This window comes from Magallana gigas, chromosome 1 (assembly GCF_963853765.1).
Source record: "Magallana gigas chromosome 1, xbMagGiga1.1, whole genome shotgun sequence".
NCBI lineage: Eukaryota > Metazoa > Mollusca > Bivalvia > Ostreida > Ostreidae > Magallana > Magallana gigas.
The window spans coordinates 30,472,199-30,495,224 of NC_088853.1; the positions used below are offsets into that span (position 1 = coordinate 30,472,199).

The window sequence follows — 23,026 nt, forward strand, 5'->3', positions numbered from 1 at the left end:
CAGTAAAGTAAACTTTACATCGATAAGTTTCTGACAATTAATGACGCAACGAGCACACAGTACGAAGTCAAATGTGTTAAGTCGTACTTAAACACATTGTTTTTTTGTTAAGTCGTTCTTGAAATGGTTTAGGGTTTTTGGTTAAGTCGTACTTAAAAACATTCGGATTATGTTAAGTTGTACCAAGAATCATTCGATTTTTTTTCTTTTTGTACTTAGGTTTCTTTGGTACTAGATTAAGAACTCTGCTTCTTAGACGTACTTCTAGCGTTGCTTTCGTCATTAGCGGAAAACCCACTCGTTGCTTTGCAACGAGCTTTGCTCTAGTTATTATTATTATTCTTTTTCTTTTCTTCTGACTCCTTTTTTGCTTCATAACTCAAAAGGTTTTAAACCGATTTTGATGAAATTTTCAGAGATTTTTCCAAGTTGGCGTCCCTCAAAAATATTAAAGTTTTGAAGAGAACGTCACCTCCATTTTGACATGACGTCATTTTTAAAAATTTCAAAAAGTCATTTTGTCCCGGACTTTTCTCAAAAACGCTTTAAGATAGAGGCTTGAAATTTTCAATGGTTATGATTTGGTCGATTTACCTCTGTAATAAGGCTCGAAATGAAAATCTGTCACTTCCGGTCGAAACCGGAAGTGAAACAAATTTTTCGAAAAAATGAATTTTCTGATCAAATCAAAAATGAATATGTTTTTTGTAGCGCTTATTAAGCTGAATCTAACACTGAAAGCCGTTTTAAAATCGGACGATGCATTACAGAGATATCGGGGTTTAAAAATTGATTTTTCCGGAAATTTTGATTCCGCGCGTCATTGGTTTAAAAAATAGCATAATGTTTATCGTAAAGTTAACTCGTACCAAAAATAATTGTTAAGTCGTACTTTAACACATTCGGATTTTTTTTGTTAAGTCGTTCTAAAAATCAAAAAGGTTTTTGTTAATTCGTACTTAAAATCATTCGGATTTTGTTAAGTCGTACCAGGAATAATTCGATTTTTTTCAATTTTTTCTTTTTATTACTCTTGTTATTGGTTTAAGAGCTCTGCTTCTTACAGGAACTTCCAGCTTTACTTCTGACATTAACGGAAGACCCACTCGTTGCTTTGCAACGAGCTTTGCTCTAGTTATTATTATTATACTTTTTCTTTTTTTTCTGACTCCTTTTTTGCTTCATAACTCAAAAAGTTTTCAACCGATTTCAATGAAACTTCCAGAGATTTTAGCAAGTTATCGTCCCTCCAAGATGTTAAAGTTTTAAAGACAACGTCACTTCCGTTTTGACGTTACGTCATTTTTAAAATTTTAAAAAAGTGATTTTGTCCGGGAGTTTTCTCAAAAACGCTTTAAGATAGAGGCTTGAAATTTTCAATGGTTATGATTTGGTCGATTTACCTCTGTAATGAGGCTATATAATAACAATCCGTCACTTCCGGTCGAAACTGGAAGCGAATCAAATTTTTCGAAAAATTGAATTTTTTGATCAAACAAAAAACGTATACGTATTTTGTAGAGATTTTAAAGCTGAATCTAATGCTGAAAACCGTTTAAAATTCGGAGGATGCATTACAGAGATATCGGGGTTTAAAAACTGATTTTCCCGGAAATTTTGATGCCGCGTTCTTGGTTTCAAAAATAGTGCAAAATTCACACTGAAAGTAACTTCTACTGTAACAATTCGTACTGGTCATAAAACTTTATAAAAAACATAAAATTATATGCATATTGTATAGTTTGCAAAGCTTAATACATAACTTAAATTCGTTTTAAAATCGGATACTGCATTGCAGAGATATCGGGGTTTAAATATTGATTTTTCCGGAAATGTGGATTCCTCGTTATTGGTTTAAAAAATAGTGCAAACTTCCCACTGAAAGTAACTCCCGCTGAAAAGATTTCGTACAGGTCATAAAACCGAACTCCTTTTTTATATAGTTAATCAGAGTGTTTATCGAAACGATTTCCTTACTTCGATCGATAATTACGTTGTTAGTTTTTATTAGTCTTATTAGTTTTAATCGAAATAATTATCGTACGATTCCCCATGTCAAGTCGCCATGTTTTGACCGCGAACAACAGCTGATAGCGGTGTGTCAGAAGAATGGCCTGCAAGACCGCGATAGTGGAAATTTCAGCTCAACTAACGTATGACAGATTATAAAGGTATGTTTCAATACAGGATATGTCGTATTGACTTTTTCTTTTCAAAGTGTTTGTGCACTTTTCAATCTAATCCGACATTCCTCTGACTCTAACCTCCGCTTTTGACGTGCGTAACAATATAAAAGCGGCCATTTGAGTCTGAGAAATCTCGCGATATTATCTGTCCAATGTATTTTCACGTGTATGTTTTGCACACTACTCTTTTGAATTTCTATTTATTATTATGTATATGTATGTCTTATTGTGTGTTGTGTTGAACATATTTTATTGACTAATGCCAAAAGGATTGGACACAAGTTCCAAAAACTTAGAATGTCCTCTCCTTGTACATAATATATTACAGTGCCATACAATGCCAGTTAACATTGATAACAGTTATAAAACATGTAATGAAATACAAATAAATCATTAGTTTTAAATCTAGAATTAGAATTAGGTTGGATAAGAAAGTTATGCAAATAATTTAAAAACTTAGATAAATCTACCACACTTTTGTATAAATGTATGAACTTCTTTAAATATTTTTATGTTTTCATCATAAGATAAAGTGTTGTCACCCCAAAGTAACAAATGTACATCAATTATATTCAAAAAGTTCAGTGATAAAAGATTATACATAAATGATTGTCTTAATGATGAATATTTTTTACAAACGAAGAACAAGTAATGTGCATCTTCTAAACTTCCACATGAACACATTGGGTTGGCTATTATGTTACACCGATAAAGATCACAATTGAGAACACAATTATGCCTTAATTTTGTATGAATGATATTCAAGAATCTTTTACCAAAAGAAAAATACTTAGGAGGTTTTATTGTGTATTGAACAACACACCACACATTGTAAAACAGAGCAATTAAAAGTGGTGGGGGTCCAAAGGCACACAAGAGTAGAATGTTGTAATTAGAGTGCATGTTTGCATGATGATAACTTTACCCTAAATATTTGAATATAGCAGATCTTTACCATATCACCTCCACTTAATTAATGAATTAAAGAACTCAGACAGGCTTGTGCTTAATTAAATAAATATATTTGACATGGTAAATATTCAGTCTAATTAAAATTAGAACTTTTGTCTGGCTCGCCGTTATATATGATTATTGCCTGTGAAAGAGCATGTAAAACAGAGTGCAAGGTGAAAAGAACTTTAAGTTCAGATTTTAAGTTAATGTTCCCTGATATCTATAAAACATTGTTCTCAAGATTTGATTATTTCACAGAACATTGTAAATTCTTTGAGATTAGTTTATCTTTTATATATATTGAATTTTATTGATTCATTTTAGGTAAACTTTACATGCAGAACACATCTACATTGTAAACAATTTTTACAGTAAGACAAATGTATGTAATAATTTTTACTACATGTGCCTCAGATCTCTCTCTCTCTCTCTCCCTCTCTCTCTCTCTCTCTCTCTCTCTCTCTCTCTCTCTCTCATGCTTTTAATCTTGGCAAAGCATCACAGAGCAACATCATTTTGTGCATATCTCTATCTAGGAAAAGAAATCAACAATGCTTTAAATTTGAAAATGAGCATGTATTATCGTGCAATCCTTCATTTTTTCATTGTGCAACTAAAATCCAAAGCTTTGTAAAATTGTTTATGGAATTTTATACATACTAAACATGATATTGTTTTTAAAACCTGTCATTAGTAAGAAAAGAGAAAAAAATCCTCGCTAAATTTATTTGCAAAAAAAAACCCCAGTAGAATTCATTTTTAAAAAATGGTATAGCAGAAAATTATACTTTGAGGCTGTTCGGATGAAATACTGTAAGTTGTTTTAATTCCACCGTGTTAAAATTTCATAATTTTGACTAAAGTATCAATTGCGATGGTTTTAATTTCACGCTGCTTAAAAATTCAATTGATCAGAATAGAAGCATTTAAATTTCATAATATTTGGTTAAAGTGTTCAAACTAATGCTTCTTAGGAAAATCAAAAAATAGGGGGAGGGTATACATGTAAGGGTATTTATAAGTGATGTGATGCTTTTGTCATGATAATATCATGTAATATATGTATGTAGTTTTCAATAAGGTTTCTTATTTAGGGAGGTTGAACAACAGTTGACCTCTAAAAGATTAGGTAAAGATGCTTTATTTATGGAGAGCCCTATAAATCTGTGTTAAATAGAAGAAAGTGGAAATGCTGGGTTCACTTAAATGGCCATATTTTTCTTAATCCTTAATAGAATTGGCAAAATGAGGTATACTTTTTCTCAGAATTGCATAAGCTTTGTAAGTTTAAGACAAGATGACTTTTTAGAGAATGTTAGTGTAAGTTTCAAGACTACATGGTATTTTCAGATTTCTCATTTAACTGTAATTTTGAGTGGATTTTGTACCAAAAGTAGTCTATTTTGGGAAAATGGATGATTTTGTTGGTTATATATGTCATTACATGATTTATTAGCTATAATATACAAGGGAAGTAAATCCCTTTTAAATGTGTAGAATGACCAACACTAGAGTAAATTGGCTTAGAAAGTAGGTATTTCCTATCCTGATGACAATTAATAGGCTTAAGTTAATTACCGAGATAAGAATTAATACTGCACAGTAAAAGAGTTTTGATCAATTGAATTATTTAAATTATAAATTTGCAGCAATTTTGCTGTCTGATTTCATGAAATAACATTAAGCAACCTGACTTATATAACTCAATTTTTTTAAAACAGCATATTGTTCTTTCAAATAAAATTCACATGTAGACAAATGCAGTTATCAAAGTATTCAATATGTCAAAAAACTCAAGTTTTTGCTCCTTCCTATCCAAAAGTGATATTTTAGATATATTTACAGAATTCAAAAAGCTACCCCCTCTTTCCAATTGTCTCCATTACCATTACATGTTGGATATGTAAATGTACATTTGACCTTGAAATAACATCTGCTATAATAATTACTCTCGAAATGACCAAGAAACAACAAATGTTTACCCTTTTATTGTATATATGCATCAAAAATGTAGGAAAACATGTAAAATTTGAACATTTATCATGGAATTCTCATCCGTCCCCAGGTACCCGGTTGTGTTTGAATTTCATTTTAATTAAGAGCAGACATCACACTTGTAGGTCTTACTATTTTAGCAAAGTTAAAAGGAGACTAGAAACCAGAATAAATAAGATAATCACTAAAAATGATTATAAGCTTACTGTTTCATGAAAACAAGAAATCACATGCATATGTATGGCTGCATGTCTTTTTGTGAAAAAAATGTTACATTTCATCCATTTATCAAGAAAAGATCAAATTTCAATATCAGTGATGGTTGTTTTTAAATATGTGTGAGAAATGACTCAGTAAAGATGCTTTATTTTATGGAGAGCCCTATGAATCTGTGTTAAATAGAAGAAAGTGGAAATGCTGGGTTCACTTAAATGGCCATATTTTTCTTAATCCTTAATGGAATTGCCACAAGTTTCATAATATTAGGTTAACTTAGGAAAATCAAAAAATAGGGGGAGGGTATACATGTAAGGGTATTTATAAGTGATGTGATGCTTTTGTCATGATAATATCATGTATATGTATGTAGTTTTGAATAAGGTTTCTTATTTAGGGAGGTTGAACAACAGTTGACCACTATAAGATTAGGTAAAGATGCTTTATTTTATGGAGAGCCCTATGAATCTGTGTTAAATAGAAGAAAGTGGAAATGCTGGGTTCACTTAAATGGCCATATTTTTCTTAATCCTTAATGGAATTGGCAAAATGAGGTATACTTTTTCTCAGAATAGCATAAGCTTTGTAATTTTAAGACAAGATGACTTTTCAGAGAATGTTAGTGTAAGTTAAAGGCAGCAAGGGACAGTTTATGGATAAAGTACCCGTCAATATTTTTGTAAAATTGAGAGTTGGTGTACTTGAAGGCTTATGAGTGTTGCTAAAATTCATGAAATGATTTTTAATGATTATCATTAGTTAGAGGGATGTCTCTTGTTGAAATTGATATTCAATATGTAGGCCCCATATGTTAGGTACATGAGATTCAGAAGTAAAATGCGAAACCTGCGGCTATGACTGTTGTGTTGACTTTAGACAGTGAAAATGCAAGTTACAGACGGGAGGGTAAATAACACGAAAAGTAGGTGGACGGGGCATTATAAACTATACACCGGTAAGTTTCTGACATGTGATGTTGCAACATGCACATGGTACAGAAGGTTAACCCTTTGCAGGCTGGGGGAGGTCTAAAAAGCTGAAAAATCATGAAAAATTAGCAAAATATGGAAGGGTCAAAATCTCATAAAAACCAGTGTGTAGAAAATTTTACAGGTTAATTGACTAGTACTTTTCTTCAGAAATTGGTGATTGGCCTTATAAAGAGTGAATTAAAGGTATTTGTGCTGAATGGGAACTGAGGAAATTCTAGTTACAGGGTTCCGAAGACACACGTCCCCAGGCTACAATGAAATGTATAAAAAAAACTGTCCTGTGCCATCTAATGTCACGTATCGGGATATGTCACACTAATTACACTGCATGGTCAGTGTATTTTTTTTTTTCAGAAATACTATATATGCATATGTTAATGTAAACACAGCTATTATTAGTACCGGTACATGTATTAACACAGCTTATTAATTTTTTTAATTTCAGCTATTGGTGGCCACATGGTTTTTACCTGTTGATTCTTTTCAGCTCTTGAGGTTAACCTGTCACCTCTACCCACATGCATATTCCTTAATGTGTTCTACAGACTATTTACCAGTAATTCAAATTAAATCGGATAATTCATGAACAGTTACTGTAATGGAACTTTAAGAAAGCATCATGCCTTGTTGTGGTTTGTGTTTGATAAGAAATTATAACAAACAAAATTATGGCTGTTGAAAGTAATTTACAATTGTTAGCTGTGAAAAATTGTTTTTCAATAAAAGTATGCAATTATGTTTCCTTTATTTTGTTTTTAGCTCACCTGAGCCAAAGGCTCAAGTGAGCTTTTCTGATCACAATTTGTCGTTGTCGTTGTTGTAAACTTTTCATATTTTCATCTTCTTCTCAAGAACCACTGGGCAGATTTCAACCAAATTTGGCACTAAGCACCACCACTAGGTGAAGGGGATTCAATTTTGTTTAAATGAAGGGCCACGCCCTCTTTCAAGGGGAGGTAATTGAGAATTATTGAAAATTTGTTGGTATTTTTCAAAAATCTTCTTCTCAAAAACTATTCGGCCTGAAAAGCTTAAACTTGTGTGGAGGCATCCTCAGGTAGTGTAGATTCAAGTTTGATCAAATCATGGTCCCCGTGGGTAGGGAGGGGCCACAAGAGGGGGATCAAGTTTTACATAGGAATATACAGAGAAAATCTTTGAAAATCTTCTTCCCAAAAACTATTAGGCCTGAAAAGCTCAAATTAAAGTGGAAGCATCCTCAGGTAGTGTAGATTCAAGTTTGTTTAAATCATAGTCCCAGGTGGTATGGTGGGGTCACAATGGGGGGAATAGATTTTTACATATTAGGAATATATAGAGAAAATCTTTAAAAATCTTTTTCTCAGAAACTAATCAGCCAGGAAAGCTGAAACTTACATGTATGTGGAAGCATCCTCAGGTACATGTAGTGTTAGATACAAAGTTGTGAAAATCATGACCCCGGGGATATGTTTGGGCCACAATAGGTGGGGGGGGGGGGGTACATAGGAATATATAGAGTAAATATTTAAAAATCTTCTTCTCCGAAACTAATCAGCCAGATGATTCTTTATAATTGTTAAGACTTTGGCCCCAGGACAGTTCTTTGGCCTCACAAGAAGGTTCAGAGTATATGAATATAATATGAATATAATATAATAATATAATAATATAATAATACATATATAAACTATTGTTAAGGATCATTTTGAGAACTGCAATACTCAACATGCGATATGACTATAAAATCAATATAAAATCATCCTTTTAGAAAAGGAACTTATGATTATAAACATAAAAATTTTTAGGGGGAAAAATGGATTTTTTTTATACAGGATCTACATGTATTATTGTACATTGTCCAGGTAGTTTGCATTGTGACCCCATTAAGCTGATTTTATCATACCTATTGTTCCTCAGGTGAGAGATGTGGCCAATTTGCCTCTTGTTTTAGTTTTTCATTGTTTTTCAATATTAAAAATTAAACATATGTAACCTACGGTAATTTTCATGATGAGTACAAAACTAAAATCCGTTTTTAAATCGGACGATGCATAACAGATATCGGGGTTTAAAAATTGATTTTTCAGAAATCTTGATTCTGCGTTTTTGGTTTCAAAAATAGCGTAAAATTCAAACTCGTACCAAAAATAATTCGAATTTTGTTAAGTACTTTGACACCTTCGGAATTATATTTTTGTTAAGTCGTTCTTAGAATCCTTAAGGTTTTTGTTAATTCGTACATAGTATCATTCGTATTTATTTTTATCTTTTACTTTAAGTTGCTCTTGTTATTGATTTAAACACTCTGCTTCTTGCAGGAACATCAAGCTTTACTCTTGACATTGACGGAAGACCCACTCGTTGCTTTGCAACGAGCTTTGCTCTAGTTCTTATTTTTCTTTTTTTCTTTTTTTTTCTTCCTAGACGCGAACTTTGAGGCTTCATATCGTGCTCATTTGTGAACGGTTTTTGCTCAAATTTTCAGGGCTAATGGACTTTACAAAACACTATCTTCCTCAATTCATAAAAGTTAGAATTCCCTTTCCGGTAACGAGTTATTCCCCTTTTAAATTTTTTTAGGGCCTTTGGTTTCCAGACAAAGGCTCCGAGACTATGATAGCAGGGAATGGGAATCCAACGAATTTGAATAGCAGAGACATTGTAGTGGTGCACATTAGTTTTTGTTTTTAGATTACGTTTTTTATTTAGGAAAAGGTAGGGGGTCAAAAAACAGGATTCCAAAAAGTGCAAAAATTTAGACATATTTTCCTTTATATCTTTTTAACGAAAAATATTTTGTTAAGACATGTTGAATAAAAGTTGTACAGAATATCAAGGGCTTTCATTTAACACCAATAAAAAAGGGCTGGCCCCTTCAATTAAGGGCCAATAGCCCCTAAAAGTTTTTGCTTAATAACTCAAAAACGGTTAGGATTTTGATATGGCTGTCGCTGGAAAAGTTGTTTGTTGGGATCTCATAAAGGTCGTAACAATGTTATTTTATAAGTGATTTGTGTAGTATGAGTGTAAAAAGCTTTACATGTTGACATGTACCTGTTGTCATTTGACAAGTTAACGAAAGTCCTTGTGCGTACAACTGGCATAAAGTTGCCGCAGAAAGTATGCTGGTTTATACAAGAGGCATTAATTCATAAGAATTTTTTTGTTGTTTGAGTATAAGCTTTTCCTTTAGGAGTTAAAGTCATTGTTGTTAAGTTCTTATAGTGCACAATCATTAAAAACGGCAATTGGAAAACAAAACATTCTTTTTCTTTTCTAGTAAACCACAAAATATGGAATTAAAAAACTCTATGCATTATATTTTAGTTATTAACTCCATGCATTTAAAATCTACTTTGAATCAGAGCTGCATGTGTGTGTACCATTATGTAAGCTCTCCCTTGCCCTCGGCCGAGAAAATCGGTTACCATGCTCGCGGCTGGACTACCTAGCGGTCAGCGGTTATTTAATACACGAGAATTGCGTCTCTCATATATGAGTTTATTTAGCCGCGAACTCAAGAATTGTTTTAGATTTTATTACACAAAATCTTTTGTGGATTAAACGATTGGATGTCAAGTAAGAAATAGTTCATTTAATTAATAAAAGCAATGTCATTCTCTAAAGCAATAATAGACATAGATCAATTGTGGGGTTTAAGTTTAAAATATATAACTTCTATTTGATAGAGTAAGGTCATTATACTGCAAACTTTTGAAATCTTCCTTGGTTCTGAGCTGTGCGTTTCTGTGCGTTGTACCTTTACGTAATCTATTCTTCGCCCACGGCCGAGGAGATCAGCCACGGCTGCATTACTTAGCGGTAAGCGGTTATTTAATACACAAGATTCGCACACCGCGACTTACACTTACATGCATATGAACGTGTTTGAGTTAATATAGCCGTATATACAAGAACTGTTTTAATTTTATGTTATAAAAGTTTGTCCTACTTGTATATATATTTAATTAAATATTTGAGTGTAAATGAATATTAACGAACGATATTACTCCAAATCGGAAAAATCGTTAGACAACTAATGGTTGGTTTGTTTAGGTAAAGTACTTTAAAAACTGTACAATTAATGTTTTAAATCAACAACCCCCCTCAAATATTAAACCTTTAAATGATGATCATCCCTCGCACATGGCTGAGGAGATCCGGCGCGAGTGGATAAGTGATCCGCGGTCGGTTCGTGTTTTTGTACATGTTCCTTATGACGCGTTTATGTTTCATATTTTGCACGGACACAACTATATTTTATTATGTTTTCAACTATTATATTGGTTTAAGATGAAAAGATAAATTTATTTTACTTGTACAGTTGATTAAGCATTGATTTATACGATAGCGTACAAGATAGTTTAAAAATGAAATCAAATTATAATCAAAGTTCCATGTTTGCGGTAGGTGCTAGCACGATAAAGGAATGCCCTGAATTGAGGCATTCGATGATTATTTTAAAAAATATTCACATGAGTTTAAACAACTTTAGATTAGGTTCTATCGGTCACATATTAATCACTTCTGTAGTTTCATTGTGGAAACGAACTCATTGCTTCATCAAATACTGATTCCGATTACCTTGAAGTCATTAATTTTCCATTGGCTTTTGACAAAAGAGAGACGCCTGACCATCCAATGAAAACAAATACACAGAGTTTGATTGACAGGTTCAGCCAGGTGCAGGTCTCACCCGATGTCCGAGGTTATGTGTGCTGCTTGTACACAGCCGAATGGTCTCAGTAAGAGTTATCAGTAAGAGTTATCGATGTAAATAAATAATAAAAATACATGCCTATCAAAACATGATCGTGCAAGTTAAAGTTGATTTAGGTTTGTTCCAATAGAAATCATGTTTCACTAACTGTATTTAATATTTTTTATGTATAGCGAATTTTAATATTGTTTCAGTACTGAAACATCGCATGAAAACGTTAAATATACATGTACTCTGTAACTAGTCGTCTTTTAATACATATACCTTTCTTTTGTTTGTTAAAAATTCGTTCAATTTTGTTAAAGTAATGTAAAACACGGGCGCCATTTTGAAACAATTAACTTGTCAGGGAGTTCCGAATGAAATCTGATGAACGTTTCACACGGTTCTCGCACGCTTTGCCCGAAACGCTAAACGGTTTACACGAAACTCTGAAAGGTTTACACGAAACGTTTCTCGCACGTAGGCCGCACGCTTTTTTGGTGTAGTAGTACGTTTTAGGGTCTGTAAATTTTGTCAGCATGCAATTCTAAACTTGCACATAGTCTTCAAAAATTTAGAAATATTTTAATATAGAAGTTATCTTTGTGAAAAGTTTACGTGTTTTGTAGGCACGTTTAGTTTAAAAAAGAAATACAATTCCTGACATGAATCACGAGTACATACTGTTTATAACAATGCTTGCTACCCTTTGAAAATTTAACTAGCCATTAAACATCTCATTTTTTAAAGAATGTTTGAAACGATTACATAAACTCTGCTCGACAAATAGTTTTCCTAAAATATTTTCTTCCTTTCTTTTTTCAAAACACGTTTTATATACAGGCTTTCAATCACAACACGTTTTTATAACAAAAGCAGAACAGAAAATATAGTCATTATAATCGTTTGACACCATATACATGTAACATATATTTTCAACTCGCAGCAACAACGGAAGACCTACTCGGGGCTTTGCCACGAGCTCTGCTCTAGTTTTGTATACGGTTTACTTTTGGCGGGAATTTTGTACATTGAATAAAGGCTCTATAATAAACAAAACAGAAAACAACCGTACTTTTAAATTCATTCATCAAAGAACGTTTATTTGTCTTTGTTTTGTTTGCATTGTTGATTATTTAATGTCTATTTAAAATGAGCTTAATGATAAGTTGTCAGTATTTGATTGACCTATAACACACTTCTGGTTTGCATTTTTACAGACATAACTCATTTACAATCCTGAAAACTATTTTTTCATTGATGTGACAATTGTAAAGACTCAAGACACTTTTTTGCTGTCCGAAACCTAACTTGGGTTATGAACATTTCATACAAAGACAGTAAGATTGGCTTGGATTCCTTCTGTAAGAAAAGTATAGCAGTGAAATAAAAAAAAATGTCTTGTATTGTTTCTCTCAGAAGAGTATAATAGAAAAGTAAATCACCAATAAACCACTCGAGAAGATACTCAAAACTAAATGTGGACTCTGCCGAAGGAGTAAAACACCCGTAATCCACCTTAAAGGGTTACCTCGTATCGATGTTTGGGCTATAAACGCTGATTCAGTCGGTACGAGAACATGATGTGTGCTGCTGCTTTGTGCATCTGTCGCTTTTCTATTCTTCTTGACAAGTACTTTTCCCACCATTTCTTCCGAACAGGTCCGAAATCATGGTAAAGAATACCAGTTACTTGTTTTAAAGGATATAAAAAACGCCGAAAATAACCGACCTGTTGAGTTAAAGCGAACATACCACCATCTTGTCAGTCTGAAGAAGGGCTTGGTTTCAACCAACTATACCACTAACGTATATGAAATCCAAATACCATTAAGGTACCTCACTACACCCAGACTTACACTATTTAAGACACTACGTCACACGATGGCGATTTTAATGTTTTGTTAAACTGTTTATATCCTTCGACAAGGTTGTATATCGTCGTAGCTCAGTGGTTAAAGTATTGAGCTTCTGAACCGCTGAATATTAAAGTATTGAATCCTTATTTTTTGAAAGATATAGTCTCATAACTGCACCGGTGTGTGCATACAAATTGAATAACGCGCGTTAGCACGTTATGAAAATTTGTTTGCACACACCGTTGCAGTTATGAGACTATATCTTTCAAAAAATAAGGATTTAATACTTATATTTACATTTTTTTTTACCTTCTTGCCTTGGACGCAAATGCGAATTATACCTCAAACTACTGTATTATACTATGGGTAAGTTCAAATTAATGGAAGAGCCACAGTAACAGCCACAAGCGTGATATTTGATTTTCGCTTGCGACGTTGTATTTATCAGCGTTCAACGTTTGTGACGTCACAATTAAAACTCGTGATTTAACCTTTTAGTACCCTCTCTGTGTTACGGTGCTACATCTGCAGTAGCTTTACATGCAAAATATATGTAAAATGTAAATATGAGTTCGTATCCGCCTGGAGCTTTTGTTCATGTTTACTTAACTAAATTTAAGAAAATATAATGTGTCATCCAAAATTGCACATTGTTTGCCTATTTCACTTAAATACTTCTTATCCATTATGACATCTTTCATTATCAAGTAATTTTCTGCTGAATTGAGAAAATATTTTAAAGTGTAGTTAGCCACCTTAAGGATTGTTGGCTGTTGAATATTCATTCAACAGTACGGTCAAATCAAAATTATTTAGCAAAATTCACAGTGACGATTAAAATCATAAGCTACCGTTGCCATTCTGACAAATATTTTTCTTTTTGCTTCTGAATCACTATTTAAATAAATTGTAACGATGATGAAAAACATTTGCCGATCCAACCAGTTGCAGTGAATATCTGATTTTTGGATTTGATCGGGGATAATATTATTTTAATATATTTCAATGGCAAAAGATATAATTTAAAATTAAATACCGTAGAGTCAAATATTAAATATATGCATTAAAAGTAGAAAGTTAAGATAAATTTAGATAATATATGAAAATATTCATGTTCAAACACTATATTTACGTTCAGTACAAAGGGACCCCGTGTATCCAGCAGAACATCCCCCAGAACAGGATCCGTCGACATTGTGGCACTTGGATTGATTGTGACAATTACCACAATTCTTTGAACAGTTGATCCCATACTTTCTAGCTTCACACTCTGAAATTATTAAAACAACTTTATATATGCCATACATTTCCAAACCAAATTTATTTATTATTAAAGTGACCCGTAAATGCATTTTTTGTAAAAATATGTTTTCTCTAAAATATTTAGCAGTTTCCATATTCAAATATAATATCATTTTTGTCTATATACAATGTTTTGAGCTTAAAATATAAAGGATATAAATTTATAAAAACTATTTGAAAAAAAGCGCCAAGTAGTATAACAAATCTTCCTAAAAACACATTCACTTTTATTAGCAAACCTAAATTAGGAGCATTAAGTTATATGCCTAATATTCTTTAAAAAAACTCTTTAACATGCTTTAAAGGAGATTCTGGTATCGTTGTATTTTGATTAAATTATCAATTTATCAATGTTTGATTGGTAGAGACTTCATTAAGATAAAAAGATAATTATTTGATTTTTGTCAAAAATTAAGTAGTACACAAAAAGCAGGTCAGTTATTTTTCATGGACATTGCTGAAATAGACGTTTTGATTAATAATAAGGCACCGACAATTAATATTTGTCTCCCCAACATTTTAACATTATTATTTTTGAACCAAACAAATAATTGAAATATACACTTTAAAAATATATTTTTTCCCATAAATGTTTTTTTTTTCTTTTTCTTGAAAAATGACAATTTTGTTTCATAATATATTCTTCTCTAAAAGCCTCAAGTTGTTGACGTTACTCACAATAAGTTCTCTTATAAACATTAAAATGCCATTTTTACATCTTTACGCTCTGTTACTATGACAGGACCAAACAGCAACAAATAAATGGTGCTAGGTTTTTTACTCATTAAAATCTATCAAATTGTATAGTATGAAGAAAATCCGTGACTATGGGAGGCCACCGAATTCTGATTCTTACATATGATTGATCGGAAAGCTTTTTTTCAAAAGCTAAACGTGTAACCAAGAAGACTTGGAACATCTACATAACAAACACATATCATCTTTGCAACACTACACATTATCGCTAGAAGTACACAGCTAATATTTTGTAACCGGTTGAAATAAAAAGAAATGCGAGCTGTATAAAGCTACAAATAACTGTTAACTATATACATATACGTTATTCCCCAGAAAATATAGACATGCTATTAGTCTATAATTGAAACAGGTTAAAGACTAGATTAAACGAATATTATACGTATATATTTTCAATTTATAGAGTGTAGACTTAGTGTTCAGTCGTACGTAAAATGATCTTGATCGACTGGCATTGCAGGTGTTACTACAGTAATTCACTGAAGGTGAACATGTCTGAGGCAAAATAGTTCCCGAATTCACAAAATTAAAGTGCTGATCGGATTACGTGGGATGGAGAAAGTCTGGCAACGTCAGCTATCTTCCTAAATATTTATTAGGTTTGCTTAATAGCACGCTCATACACCAGTCTTTTAAACATATTTTACTTAAGCTATTATCCTTAGTTAATTCATTCTTTACTCATTTTTCTAAAACTATTATAAATCCCGATTTTCAAAGATTACATGAACAAATAAGGTCGACAAAGTTAAAATAATACAAAGACAAAAATCATCAAACTACGAAATTGTATCGTAATCAATCCCAATTGTGTTCATTTTATTTAGCCTTAAAATATTCACAAAAATATTCTTTTAATGTAGAAAATTTAAATATAATGGTTTTTTTGATAATTTTTAGCATAATACAGAAAGATAAAGCTACACGTTTGGCGGTAGCTTTGGAATCGTAAATGTTTTGAAAGTTAGTGAAAAGTAAAGAATATGCCCGACAACTTATGCACATAAAATGACAGAATATAAAGGAGGCAAATACAGTTATGATAATAAATAATTAATTAATATGAAAATGCATTGAAGTTTTAAAATGACAACTTTACTACCGTTATTACAGTTATTCCCCGTCCAGCCTGATTTACATCCATAATCACACAGACCATTTAGAGTGTTACACCCATTGCATTTCTCGTTACATTCATCACCACATCCCTGTCCGAAGAACCCGTATGGACATGCTAGAGATAATGAATCACTGATAAATTACATAAATCGAGGTGTCATCTTTATTATTTTCGATGAAATTTGAGGTGTACCTTTTGTTGAATGAAGAAGTCATTCTGTGTCTATTATGTTTCAAATTTATAAAATACAATGTACTCAGCCTACGTATATAGATACGTAACCGAAGACTAATGGAATCTATATCTTTTTAACGTTCACATCTTAAATATTTTGATTTGATCATTTAATAAAATTAAACTACTCTATGTGTGAGTAGTATGTTCTTATTAGAATAAAGTAAATACAGTCGTGGGTAAGGGAGAGCTATGCAGACCCCAGACTAAGGCTGCATGCAATGTATAATTGGATAGGAATTACCAACTTCTAACATTCAACTTATTATATGAATGGAGCTACATGTAAAATGGATTGGCTAAAAGCATACGTCAAAAGGATTTAAAAGAGCGTCAGTATATTTTCCAGCAATGTATTTTCTTTAAAAAATATTATGAAGGGGTCTTGTTCTGATAATACTTTTAAATGAAGGAAATGAGATAAGAATGGAGGAAATGTAAATTAATTGTAGCAAATAAAAATGTACCCAATTCACATCGGTGACCTTGGTACCCAGATTTACAGCCCTGACAGGTGCCCGTCTCTATTTGACAAAACTGACAGTTGACATCTGGACAGGGAATGGAACAGTTAACTCCAAAATGTTCACCAACTGCGCAGCCTGTGAAAGTCAAAAAAATAGCTCAGTAACAATATCATACCACTGTATAGAAACCAATGCAATTTAACCTCTCACTAACAACGTTGATGAAATACATAGCCTTCCTTAAATGGTAGAGCTTAAACTGATATGGACTGTTTAATGATATCAGTAACGACTATCAACACAAAGAAAATTGTTATAGATGAAATTTCAACGCTCAACATCAACCACTGCTTCATGATATACATTTTTGCTTCTTTTTTCAATGAGTTGATGTTCGCTTTACTTCATTGCGTTTCATTAAGAGCAGATACAACAATTTCATTAATAACTTTTACAATTTTATGAAATGATTTGGTATGATATATAAATGATATGCTAGATTTTATAAATGCACTACTTAAGCTATTGCCTTTATGTAATTTCTTATTTTCACACATTTCTAAAACTATTTAAATTCCAATTTTCAAAGATGACACGGATAAGGACGACGAGGCTAAAATAATTCAATACTAATACAAAAATCAATGAACTTTGAAACTGATGCGTAATTAACCCCAACTGTGTCCTTTGTTAACGTTGAAACATTCACGAAAGAACACTCTTTTGATGCAGAAAATTCAAATATTATGCCTTTTCATATTTTATGATAATACAGTAAGATAAAGCTAAACGTTCGTCTGTAGCTTTGGAATCGTCAATGTTTTGAAAGTTAGTGAAAACCTGAGAATATGCCTGATAATCTACGCACCTATAATGACATAGAATATAAATTATACAAATACAATTATGATAGTTAATCAATAAAAGACTCACCATATACCTCAACCTCACATAAATTGCTTTCAGCATATGGAGAGTATTCTTTGGGATAGGTAAGCCATGATAGTCTCTCGTTATAATATATTACATATTGTCCATGTACAGGACAAGCAGTGGTGAACACAGCAGGTATTGTGTCTAGTGTTAAGTTGGTGTCCTTAAAACACAGCATCCCTTCTAATCTGTCTGTTGTATTGGAGACATACACAGAGAATCCAAGGAACAGCGGTGTTAAGATATTGGAAGAACCTATATAATAATTTCGAGATACATGTGTATTAAGAGAAATATGCGAATGGCATTTAAAATAAATTCAAATCGACGTAGTGCAGACAGATTTCATTCATCTGATAGTCCATATTTTAATTTTATTACGTGTAAGATTTGGCAGGTTTTGTTTTTTTCTCTACATCAAGAAATGATGTATTCATTTATAGAAAAAAAATGTCGGGGACCGTTTATCAACCATTACTTTTCAAATCATTAAATTAAAAGGTTAATCAAAGTACTGAAGAACTGACGGGAGTTGATTTTGTCGATGTTTGTTTATTTTAAAATCAATAATATGTTATTATGCATGACAAGTACATGTAAAAACATGTAATTTCTAATTTGAATTACGCACATTTTTATAATATGCATTTTTGGACTTTTTCGACAAGAATGTAGAGAACCTCCCATATGAATCATGTTAAATAATATTTAAAGATAAAATTAACTCAATCAAACTATGTATCAGTAATAGAAATATTTCTCGAAAATTGAATGGATCCAAGCAATATTTAACTCTACTCTCGTTCAACCAAACGCTCGGCTGACACCGTAAATCTCCTACAAGGTTTTACGAAGACAGCCGAGCATCAATTTGAACGAGACTATATTGAACTCTGGCGTAGGAATACATATGACTACAAAAAATATTTGATTTGTTCGTACCATTTAAAATCTGACTATTTTTAAGGTATTTGTAAATAAGTTTCCTTTAAAAAAACCCAATGCTTTAGCATACATTACATCGAATTGATCAGTTATTTTCAAGAACTAAGTCTTGTCAGCAGCAATGATTTGTGCTGAGGTCCAAACACTGTTTCACTTTCGGTTTGTCTGAGTAACTGCAGAGGAAAGTTGATTAAAATCAACTCCTCAAAATTATATGCCCAATCGTTAACCTGCACATCGGTCCATGCACCTTTTTTACAGACGGTGTTTTACATTACAAAGACATACTTCAAATGATGTATTGGAAAACTAGTTTTGTTAATAAGGTTAGTTTGGAGCTACATGTAGCTGTATATTATATATTGATTTGTGACTCCAAATGGGGTAACATCGGTTAATGCACCTTTATTTAAAGACGGTGTTTTACATTACAAAGACATACTTCAAATGATGTATTGAAAAACTGGTTTTGTTAATAAGGTTAGTTTGGAGCTACATGTAGCTGTATATTATATATTTATTTGTGATTCTAAATGGGGTAAAATTTTCAAAACTATCGAAAGATAAAACCAAGACTTTTTTGATTTGTTTTCGATAACGCAGTAGACTATCTCATATTCGTAAACAATGTAAAAGTTAGTATAACTTTTCTTTTTAAATGACTTGTTTTTATGAGATTAATTTTTATGATTGTTTTTCATAGCCTTACTTTCCATCATTTAAAACTGATAATGAAAATATGTTTTTAAACTGTATTTTTTATGATGTTGATGAAATACTATAAAAACAGTTATGCTTGATACTGGAAGAAAGGAATATTTACCCCATTTAAGATCGTTTGTCATAAAGTAGATCGTTATATGATGGATGCTGTGAATCGCAGTCAGATTCACCCACAAGGTGGCGGTCTGCTTCGCTGCTGAAATTGCGCATTGACCTCCATTACTTGTCAGATCTGATTTCAGTCCATCTACCGCATTACTGGCATCATATTTGTCGTTTCCTGCGAGAAATTGATTCTGTTGATACGCCTGTTTATTATGCGCTATGTTATCTGCAAAAGAATAATATATATATATATACCTCACACGTTTGGTTTATTGTATTTTGTCAACCATTGTGTTCCCTCTTGCCGTATGTACAGACATATCAAGTGGTTTGCAAAGAATGTTCATTATGAACTGCTAGATTCCTTAATATAAATCTTTTCCTTGACATCAAATTTGACACAAGTCATGCAATTGTTTATATGTGAGGTGTATAAATAAGACAGGGTAAATCTTTAGTCTATAAATGGTATTCTTAACACTCTACAAATACACCGATTAAGTTATAACAATAGAAAAAAACTATTGGAAACCATATAACATTGTTATTTTAAAGTTGACTCATTTGTACATCAACGATCTCTTTATTGGCAAACTTTTGTTTTGATAATAATTAGAATCCATAAACTTTTATACATTGGTGTTTTAAATATAAAATGGTAGATAAAGATTGGCTTACCATAAGATCTGGAAACTGTTAGCAGAAAACAAAATCCGGTGATGAAAATAAAGTGATGTTTAGTGTGCAAATACAGAAATAACATAACGAATTGATCACCTATGTATCTTTTAAAACAAATTTTATGTAATGAAACATACCACTAAACATTTGTATGAAAATACTCTCGCTTCAAAATTCATGTTTTAAAAATAAAAACAAACGAGGAAGTTTTTAGTACAAGGATCCTGTTTGAATCCACGGTCGTTCTTTATTTTTACTTGTCAGATTTAATAACTTTGTATTAAATTTCCTTGGGTTTAAAATGAAAATAATTAGCACTAGCTGTTTTTGGAAAGAACCGTCAAAATACGAGCATGGCTCACGTTTAGATTTACTAACGTTTATTTATTTGTTTATTTACTTTTTTGCATTGATTTATATATATTTACCACATTTTAATCTCAATATGCGCTGGATATCACTCATGGGATAAATTTTTGATATTGCACCGTGTGTTCTTTCGCAAGGTGACGTCATAATTGAACATTACGTACGTTTAGGCAGTTGATTGGCGTAAAATGAAAAATTAAATAATTAATCTAGTTGAAAAGTGTTGAGTAGTAAATGTTAGGCATTTAATGTTGTTTTAATTATATTTCATGAATTCATAAAAAAATGTTCGAAAATAGAATGTGTGTTTGTTAAATTTCAAAGAAATTTATTTCATTGCGTAAAGTTCTTGACGTCTTGTGTATAATTTTTTTGTGCTGTGCACAATTTTAATTTTTACGGAGAAAGTTGATATTAACAAAATACATGGTAGAACATGTGATAAAAAAAATCTCTCATAATTTGCGATGGTATATTATTTTTACCCAGCTTTTTTCTTTCAGTTAACCCTCTTTTAACAGCAGCTTTAAGTATATTTTTTTTCTTGTAAATTAATGTGGACTAGTATATTTTCGGTAGAAAAATTAATTACAGAATACATGTACATCAAGCTCAAATACATATATTAACAGTACTTTTACATAATATAATTTATTGTATTGTTACATATGATCGGTTCATGCAATCTATTTAATCCATTTCGAAGTCATTAGCAGATAAAAAATAATTATAGAGGTAAGGTCCTTTTCTTTAATTTTAAGATCAATGATATCAATGTACTCTGTTTTTTTATCACAGTAGTTATTCAAGGTTTTTGGTTTACATTTGTTCTTTGAATTATCATACAGGTAAAAGATAGCATTCTTTTTCAGACGGAGTCCATTCCTAGTTATTTATTGTAATAAATACGGTGAAGTCTAACAGTTTCTGAATATCATAGATGAACAGCTGATTTTTTTGTGTTTTGTTCAGAGATAAATAATTATAATTTTGATTTAATGTAGTTTAGGATTATTAAAAAAAAAACACCAAACAATGTTTATCAGGTAACAGTGTTTTGTTTACTCATCATCACCACAGGTACTTGATTATTGATATACACAGGTTATTTATTTATAATTTATATTGACAATATTCACATAGCCTTTTGTGTATTGCATCCGGAAGTGCATAATAGACCGGAAGTGCATTTCTATTTTCATTTTTTGAAAAGAAAACAAACTTTTGTTTGTTGCCCAACAGTATTTACAGTTCTATTTAAGAGCTACCCTCCTGTTTGAATTACAATATCCCTAATAGGTGTGTCTAGAGTATTCAATAGGTGAATTATAGACTTTCTCTTGAATTATTTAGCCCAGTGTTTATTTAGTTCTATACGAACGACCCTCCTGATCAATTGTTTTAGGTGTATACCTCTTATTTTATTTGTGTTTATCAAATATGCCGAACATCAAAGGTGAAGAATCAGATAGTGAATCAGGTAATCCTTCAGGGATGGCTAAACAAGAGACTAGCGGAGAAAGGACAGCGAAGCAACAGGAATCAGGTGGTGAGGAAATGACTCCAGATGACATGACTCAAGTATGGAATGCATTGAAGAAGATGAAGATAATACCAGAGAATTTCTTAGCTTGGGCAGCTTCAAATTCCAGTACTGGTCTTCAACCTGAACCACAGAGTGGAACAAAGCAGAAGTCAGACTCTGAAGCTGGATACCTCAAACCTCAACCCCGGATTTCCATATTCTCAGGAGACAGGAAATCTGATGTCTCATATGATTTGTGGAAATATGAAGTAACATGTCTGATGAAGGAAGCTAAGAGTGAAGAGACAGTACTTCAGACCATTCGTCGTTCTGTCAGAGGTGAAGCAGCGAATGTGATCATGAGACTAGGAGTAAGTGCATCCATTGATGAGGTTCTCCATAAAATGGATAGTATATATGGAAATGTTTTGGAAAAGGAAGATGTTTTAGCTGAATTTTATAGTGCAAGACAGAAGGACGATGAATCTTGTTCAGCTTGGAGTTGGGGTACAGGCTGATCCGGACAAGATAGAGAAAGTGGAACACTGGCCTATCCCGACAAACCCTGAACAAGTCCGACAATTCCTTGGATTTGCTGGATACTATAGGAAGTTTATCAAGAATTTTTCCAAGATAGCAAGACCACTGATTGACATCATGGCTGTCGGAAAAAAAGCTAGAGGAAAACAGAGAGTGCCTCCACCTTCGTGCAATAGGAGTAAAGAGCAAGACAAAGCCTTCAACACTCTAAAGGAAAGACTGACAACAGCACCCATTCTTGGCTACCCTGACTTCACCAAGCCCTTCGAACTACATACAGATGCTAGTATGAGTGGGCTTGGTGCTGTTCTCCACCAGGAACAGGATGGAGCCAAGAGGGTCATCGCTTATGCTAGTAGAGGTTTGAGCAAGTCAGAGCGGAATTATCCGATACACAAACTTGAGTTTTTAGCTTTGAAGTGGTCAGTCACTGAAAAGTT

At 32.3% G+C, this 23,026-nt stretch overlaps 1 protein-coding gene across 1 annotated transcript in view; it reads right to left on the minus strand.

Moving 5' to 3' along the window:
• The window catches only part of LOC105330583 (receptor-type tyrosine-protein phosphatase epsilon), a 150,631-nt gene extending 130,349 nt beyond the window's left edge, over positions 1-20,282 (minus strand). Inside the window, exons 1-6 of the mRNA XM_066065878.1 lie at positions 20,150-20,282; positions 19,467-19,697; positions 17,699-17,953; positions 16,766-16,900; positions 16,047-16,178; positions 14,019-14,156 (exon numbers count right to left, since the gene is read on the minus strand). Coding sequence (XP_065921950.1) covers positions 14,019-14,156; positions 16,047-16,178; positions 16,766-16,900; positions 17,699-17,953; positions 19,467-19,697; positions 20,150-20,234 — 976 coding nt within the window. The 5' untranslated portion in view covers positions 20,235-20,282. The remainder of the gene's footprint in view (positions 1-14,018; positions 14,157-16,046; positions 16,179-16,765; positions 16,901-17,698; positions 17,954-19,466; positions 19,698-20,149) is intronic.
• Positions 20,283-23,026: the final 2,744 nt, after the last annotated feature.